The sequence below is a fragment of the Malus domestica genome, chromosome 08, assembly GCF_042453785.1.
Source record: "Malus domestica chromosome 08, GDT2T_hap1".
Classification (NCBI taxonomy): Eukaryota; Viridiplantae; Streptophyta; class Magnoliopsida; order Rosales; family Rosaceae; genus Malus; species Malus domestica.
Genome location: NC_091668.1, coordinates 9,164 through 17,189, shown reverse-complemented (window position 1 = coordinate 17,189; position 8,026 = coordinate 9,164). Strand labels below are relative to the sequence as shown.

At 37.2% G+C, this 8,026-nt stretch overlaps 1 protein-coding gene across 1 annotated transcript; it reads left to right on the top strand.

Annotated features, from left to right (window-relative positions):
• Window positions 1-2,274: 2,274 nt before the first annotated feature.
• Window positions 2,275-7,716, top strand: LOC103440169 (protease Do-like 10, mitochondrial). The gene is made up of 8 exons (XM_008378833.4): window positions 2,275-2,775; window positions 3,064-3,309; window positions 4,399-4,594; window positions 4,864-5,123; window positions 5,382-5,509; window positions 6,255-6,458; window positions 6,932-6,982; window positions 7,171-7,716. The coding sequence occupies exons 1-8, from the start codon at window positions 2,349-2,351 to the stop codon at window positions 7,375-7,377; spliced, it is 1,719 nt and encodes a 572-aa protein (XP_008377055.2). The 5' UTR covers window positions 2,275-2,348; the 3' UTR covers window positions 7,378-7,716.
• Window positions 7,717-8,026: the final 310 nt, after the last annotated feature.

Here is an 8,026-nt window from a genome sequence, read left to right as displayed (position 1 = left end):
CTCAGTTTCTTGGTGTGGAGTTGGATTCGTGGCTGCAGGTGGGTTAGATCCACAATCGTCAGCTCCTTTTCATGATGGTGTCACTTTCCTCACCTGGTTTTTCTGGTTGCACTGGCATGTGAACTCAGATATGACGACTCGGCTTGTGCATCTCAAACCTGGCAGCTCCGTTGCCTGTTATGGCTAGCTTTTATGGTGTTCGATGTGTGGATGTCGGTATCTCACTGTTCGATGAATTTGTAGGTGGCCAAGGCCTAAGTGCCTCGTCCCCCACTGTGATGCGTTGATCAGCGGATCCTTTCTCGGAGTAGTGTAGTTGTGTTTCACTTGCCTTACGTGCATCGTGGTGGCGCTGTTGTTTTGGCTAGATTGGAATTCGCCTTTGGGCGATGATTATGTAGTCTCGTCTGTCAATGATGACTTGATGTTATCTCGTTCTACCTTAATGACTTTATGTGGCCTCGGTATTTAGCGATAACCAATGTAGCTGCCTGTATTTCTCTGTTGTGTCTATCGGTTATTGTGACGGATTTGTACTGGTGGCAATTGTGTGCTTGTGGTGACCTAGTAGGGGTTTACTCTTATTTGTGCAAATTCACTCCAGGATCAATTTATTGGTCACTAGAGCTTTGTACCCAATGACACACTTGTATTTGTTTGTGTTGATTAATGAAAGGGAGATCATATACACACACCCTAAATTACTTTCCTCACACATTTTTAATTTTTTAATATTTTTCTACCAAGTGTTAGTGGTGTGTAGAAACTATTAAAAAATTAAAATGGTGTGAGAGAAGTAATTTGGGGTATGTGAATATAATCTCACTTAATGAAACAGGAAAAGTAATGAAATACCACACCATCGTTTCTTGTAAAAAAATAAAATAATTACATAATATTATCTTTACTAATTAATAAAACACTCATTGTCAACCAAAACCTTATGATATTACCAGTTTAACTCTCTAATTAAAACAAAATATGAATAAGAAATATGGGGCATAAATGTAATTTTACACAATCAAATTTTGCTGTTTTATTTCAAAGCCTCACATACATGTAATCCTAACATATCTCTAATTAAAAAATAAAAAATAAAAAGAAAACTTCTCACTCCACATTCTCTATCACTCTCTTCCTCTCTCCTTTTATTTCAAAAATAAAAATAAAAAAATTTCTCATAGACCTTGTGTGCCCATATGCTAATCTTAAATAAATAAAATAGGGTAAAAGACTGTTTACTACTCTCATGTTTCGTGGTTTTCAACATTTAGTACATCAAGTTTTTTCGTCTCAGATTCATACCTAAAGTGTAAATTTTGGGACAGTCTTATACATCTGTTAGTCAAACTGTTAAGTTTCCAGTTAAATGTGATGTGGCGCACTGATTGCGCGCACTGACTGGGCGCCACGTGTCATCCACGTTTTTTTTTTCTTTTCTTTTCTTCTTCCTTCTTCTTCTTCTTCCTCCTCCGACTCAACTTTCTTTCTTTTTTTTTCCTTCCTCCTTCTCCTTCTTCCTTCCTTCCTCCTTCCTTCCCTTTCTTCCCCTTCTTCTTTCTTCTTCCTTCTCATTCTCCTTCTTCTTGCTCCGAATCTGGGGAAGCTTTTTTTTTTTTTTTTTTCTCTTCTTCTTCTTCTTCTTCCTTCTCTTTCCTCCTTCTTCCTTCTTCTTCCTTCTTCTTCTTCTTCTTCTTCTTCTTCCTCCGAATCTACCCAGATTCAGTTTTTTTTTTTTTTTTTCTTCCTCCTTCTTCTCCTTCTTCCTTCCCCTTCTTCGTTCTTCTTCTTCTTCTTCCTCCGAATCTGGGGGAGGATGAAAGATTTTTTTTTTTTTTTTTGAGGAAGAAGAAGAAGAAGAAGGAGGAAGGAAGAAGGAGAAGAAGGAAGAAGAAGGAGGAAGAAGAAGAAAGAAAAAAAAAAACAAACTTCCCCAGATTTCGGAGGAAGAAGAAGAAGAAGGAGAAGGAAGAAGAAGGAAGAAGGAGAAGGAGGAAGGAAAAAAAAAGAGTTGCGGTCTGAGGAAGAAGAAGAAGAAGAAGAAGAAGAAAGAAAAAAAAATATGTGAATGACACGTGGTGCCCAGTCAGTGCGCCACGTCACAGTTAACGGGAGACTTAACAGTTTGACTAACGGATGTATGAGATTGTTTCAAAATTTACACTTTAGGTATGAATCTGAGACGAAAAAATTTTAATATACTAAATATTGAAAACCACAAAACATGAGGGTACAATCTTTTACCCAATAAAATAACACGGCTTAAAACATGGCCGTTTCATCATCTCATCACGCTAACTAGTCTTGTTTCAGAAATCAGAGCGACTGCCGTGCAAATCAAAAAAGACATGCTGGGAACGTCCGTCCATAGACTCACCAGGCTCTCTGTTTCCTCTATAAAGTTAATAGCTAGTAAGGCAACCGCAACCGCAAGAGGGACTAGTATTTGTACTTCTACCAGTACCAGGAGAGCCGCAGCTACTGTTGAAGAAGTTGCGGCCGCCGCCGCTGCGTCTTCTTCTTGTTCCTCCGAGCCAGTTAACTCTAATGGGTCTTTCCCCTACCCCTCATCAGCTGCAGCGCACGTGCAACGACGACGCCCACGACCACGTTTAGGTCTAGGTGATGGGAGGAACATCCAGAGGAGGACCACGACGGATACTGATGCAATAGAGCTAGCATTGGATTCAGTGGTGAAGATCTTCACTGTGACGAGCAGCCCTAACTACTTCCTTCCTTGGCAGAACAAGTCCCAGCGAGAAACCATGGGCTCCGGTAACATTCTCTCATTTATTCTTTCTCAAGTCGAGGGAGTTTTATCTTTGAATACAATTGAAATAGGCTAATAGCAGCTTGATAAGGCAAGGTAATGGAACACTAACACATAAAAAACCCTCAATTAGGTTCCATTGCCATATTATTGCATTTTCAAAGCTCCAATTGTCACCATCTGCATTACTTGATTTCGAATTTTATTTATCTTTGATTTTAACATTCAACTTCGTTTGCCTGCATTAGTTTCCTTCTAACTTTAAAATATTCTGTTCGTAATTTATAACATAGGGTTCGTAATCCGTGGGAAGAAAATTCTGACAAATGCTCATGTAGTGGCTGATCATACCTTTGTACTTGTAAGAAAGCATGGCTCTCCTACCAAGTACAGAGCCCAAGTTAACGCTGTTGGTCATGAATGTGATTTAGCCATTTTGACCGTTGAAAGTCAAGACTTCTGGGAGGGTATGGCTTCCCTCGATCTAGGGGACATTCCTTTTCTGCAACAAGCCGTGGCTGTTGTTGGATATCCTCAAGGTAACAATCAACTTTACTCTTTTACCACACTTTTTATCTTTAATGTGATCTAAGTAATATTATATCATCCTGAAGCTGAAGATAGAAAAACAAGATAAAACACATAATTGTTTTCAATATCTAGGGTAAGTAGACCCATATCATTATCAGTCAGAAACAATACCTCATTGCATAATGCCTATATTCACATGTAATTTGTGAAAATAGTACTACTATAAATAGGATGAAGAGCTGTTGTGGGTGCGATACCAAATCTTATGCAGGATCCTAAACACTTCAGCTTTATAGTTAGCTAGCATGATGGTTCATTCACATCATTGTTTTGCATTTAAAGCCTGGTTCTAGCCTGGTTATGCATGATGGAAATTGGATCTTAATGGATGCTGTGATGCTGAAATCAAATCTTAAGGTTGCAGAAATTTCTGAAAAAAATGAACATTGAATAGAAGAAATAAATAAACCTAGGAAGAGAAGGCATAATCTCTGCTTTATTGAGAGGTTACATAGAGGCCTGCTATGTCCCCTTCTCTTCCAACAGGGACTAGGGTTCTCCCATAAACCAGTAAAAGAAAAAACCGAACTGAGTATGAACTTCTAAAGCATAAGAGAAAATGTCTCCAAGATGTAAAATTAGACTTGTGGAGCACTGAAAAAGCAAATTCCAGAAAATCTTGAAATCACTAGAATACTTTCTACTTGAAAAGAAATCAAACCAGTCTAATATTTCTGACGATTGAAATTTAAGGAAATATGAAATGAGAATCTTTGGCGCAGCTACTTGAGCAGAAACCTTTCTTCTTAGCTCCTTTTTGTGTAAAAATAATAAACAGAGAGGATTGATTTCTTTTGATTGATCCCAAAGGTGCTTTTCTTCACTCTTCATAGTTCATTTTGCTTGGATGTGTGCCTGATATCTTTCTCTTTTAACCTATAGCTTCTTTAGTTTATTTTTGTAGTGAAAGGACTTATACCAATGGACTCGTGTTCTACCTGTACTGTTTTTCTCTTTATGAATTAATAGTGAAAGGCTGAAAGCATGGTGCACAGAGAAAGTGCATAACTTAATTAATGCAACGCTTTTGGTCCCAGGTGGTGATAACATTTCAGTTACCAAAGGTGTTGTTTCTAGGGTTGAACCCACTCAATATGTACACGGGGCAACCCAGCTCATGGCAATACAAATTGATGCTGCAATAAATCCAGGGAATAGTGGCGGTCCAGCAATCATGGGCAATAAAGTTGCTGGTGTGGCTTTCCAGAACCTTTCTGGTGCAGAGAATATTGGGTGAGTCTTATTTTAGTTCAGATGGCCATTGTTCATTTTGTTCGGTAAGATAGGATCTGTAGTATTCATTTTCTTTTTGTTGGACATGTTGTAAAGGAACAAAGGTGTGATTTGACACTCAATAGTGCAAGTCCAGTCTACAGGCAGACAAAGTCACCAAGAGTCTCTTGGTTGAGTTTGAGAAACTACTTCCTTAACCCTTAATGGCGTCTCAGAGCTTTGTTGTTCTTTTGCTAAATTTTGCTTTCTTCATCTGTTGGAATTTTCAGTTATATAATTCCTGTCCCAGTAATAAAGCATTTTATTGCTGGAGTGGAAGAAAGTGGCAAGTATGTTGGATTCTGCTCTCTGGGTTTGTCATGCCAACCCATTGAAAATGTTCAACTGAGGAACCACTTTCGGATGCGCCCTGAAATGACCGGGGTACTAGTGAACAAAATTAACCCACTCTCGGATGCCTATAAAGTCTTGAAGAAAGATGATATTATCCTTGTTTTTGATGGAGTGCCTGTAGCGAATGATGGAACAGGTAGTCATTTGTTATTCCCTAACTTTAATAATACCAATGTGATTGTGGTTCGTGGAGATGGGAGCAAATGAAAATTTTGTTGCAATAGCCCTATCATACATTCCAATTGCTTCACATGCATGTATTTGTAGTGTAACTAGAAGTTGACAGTTGGCTTGGGTAACAGTGAAGATCTTTAGGCAGAATGGAAGGTTTTTTTACTTTGTAGATATTTGTTTTCCCCATGCTTTCTTATTTTTAGCACGATGCACGATGCAGTTCATTTTCGAAACAGAGAGCGGATAACATTTGACCATTTGGTTTCTATGAAGAAACCCAACGAAACAGCCATAGTTAGAGTTCTGAGGGACGGTGAAGAGTATGAATTCAGTATCGCCCTTCAACCTGTAAGTATGGTACTATTTTGTATGTGTGTTTAGTTTAGTGTTTTCTCCATAGAAGAATCACAAGCATAAGATAAGATGTCTCTTAAACTCACAAACTTTTATTTCTCTTTTTGTTTCGAGTAATTCAAAGTGGAGAAAATAGCTGGTTTCTAGGAACATTCTTTTGAAAGGAAAAAAAAAAGTTAAGAAATTTATGTAGAATATCATTTTTTGGTTGTCTTATAATTTTTTGATTAGGTTCCATTGAGTTTATTAAGATCTGGCTCGGCTTTGGTTAAGGTTAGACTGCACATGGTTAGAATGGATATTGAAGATTTTTGTGGGCATGGTATACGCTATGCGGTTCCGGTTGAACTTTGTGATGGTTGGGAGAGATATACAAGGAAGGGAAGTCTGGTGCAAGGATGTGGGGATTTTTTTGGCAGAACCACATGATGTTACTTATATCACTGTTCTTTTACTATCTTTTTAAGATATTTGTGACCTTTGTGATATTCACCTCGTAGATTGGCATAGGAAGAATTTTGGTACCTGAAACTAGGAAAGTTTGAGCTCACCAAAGTTTTGTTATTGCAGTGATAATTAGATTGGTTCTATGTCTTAAATGCAAATTTTAACTTCAATAGTAAGATGTGAATTGAAATTCATAGGATGGTTTAATCAGTGATGTACGATTTGCTCTGCTGTGCAGTATATACTTTTGTTTTTTTTATTCAATTGATTCATTAGTTGTTCAATTATGCAGTTACAGCCATTAGTTCCAGTTCATCAGTTCGATAAGCTTCCTAGTTATTACATTTTTGCTGGTTTGGTCTTTGTTCCACTCACTCAGCCATACCTTCACGAGTATGGAGAAGACTGGTACAATTCTTCACCTCGACGATTGTGTGAGAGCGCATTGAGGGAACCACCAAAACGGCCTGGTCAACAGCTTGTCATCCTTTCTCAGGTATTGATACATTATTTAAGTGATATAAGTCATATTTCTGCATTAGTTTGTTGTTCGTTGTATGTGCCACTAAGAAAAGAATTTTGCAAAGTAGAATGATGAAAGAATATAAAGCTGTGAATTTCATTTAGTTGAGATAAAATTCTGTCAATGATGTCCTTTTTATGTTAGTCAAAATCAGTTAATATAATCATACTGACAAATAAGTTTTGTTTTGTTATTTTCTAGTTTTTATAATTTATGTCATGATGTTGTCAACCCCGCCAAATTTATTATCCCCTCCATGTTCTTTTATAAGAATCCGTCCAAGAACGTGTAGCTCTAACCTTTCGTTATTGATAAATTTCATACATTTTTTTTTCAACTTTAAAATGGTATACTGTTAGTTTTTACCGGGATAGCCACTTTTAGGAATTTTCTTTTGATTGAGCAGGTCATTGAATAATTTCGTGACAATTGTTTAATGTGTTCAGGTCCTAATGGACGATATCAATGCAGGATATGAACGTCTTGCAGAGTTACAGGTGTGACAATTTCCTACTTTTATTACTGTGACACATCTGTATCACTTATATTTGAGGTGTCATTGATGTTAGGCTATTGTTTCCCCACGTTACTGATATGATAGGAAGTCGGCAGGATACAACTTGACAATCGTACACATGTACTTGTTTACTATGTTGTGATTTTTTTTTTAAACATGTGGTGGCAGGTTAAGAAGGTTAACGGAGTTGAAGTTGACAATTTGAAACATTTATGCCTACTTGTCGAAAACTGCAGCGAAGAGAGCGTGCGCTTTGATTTGGATGATGATAGGGTTATTGTGTTGAATCGTCGCTTAGCAAAAGTTGCAACTTCAAAGATTTTGAAGTGCCACCGAATACCCTCAGTAATGTCTGATGATCTTACCATCTCTTAGCAAGAGTTGACTTTCTGAAGGTGCGACTTGCCTAGTACATTTTTGAGAAATAGAATGACATGAAGATTAAGCTGTTATGCTCAAGCCAAATCGTCACTTATGGTAGCTTGTTAACAAAGTGTGGGAAATGGGTCAATTTTTGTCATTCTTTTTGTTATCCATTAATGTATATTTTGAGGTAAAAGAATGTGTTTATTGGTTTTTGTATTCATTCAACACTCTTTTGGCAATGTAATTTGTAGTTAATAGTGGTGTGTTTTTTTTTTCTTTTCTCATTAGGTGTATTCAAAATTCTTCAATGCCTTTTAATTTTCCAGCTTATAGATTGGTTTGAGAAAATTTGATATTTCTAGCTTTTCAAAACTTACGAGGAGAGGTGTTACAATTGTTTAAAAAGTACAACAATTCCAAACTCTTTTTTGGGTTCAATATTTGGGTTTGCTAAGAAAGAGGGATTTCAAAGTTTGGTTACCTCAGGTTGCTGGTGATTATTAGTGGACATATGAAGCACTTGTATAGGGATCAAACTTGGTAGCGAGTCGCGACAACAAACACATGGATAAAATTAGCGAGAAGTGTAAAGCACAAAAAATGCTACTAATACTAGTGCTTGCTCTACTCTACTATTCTGTCCGAAAATGGGTTTCAA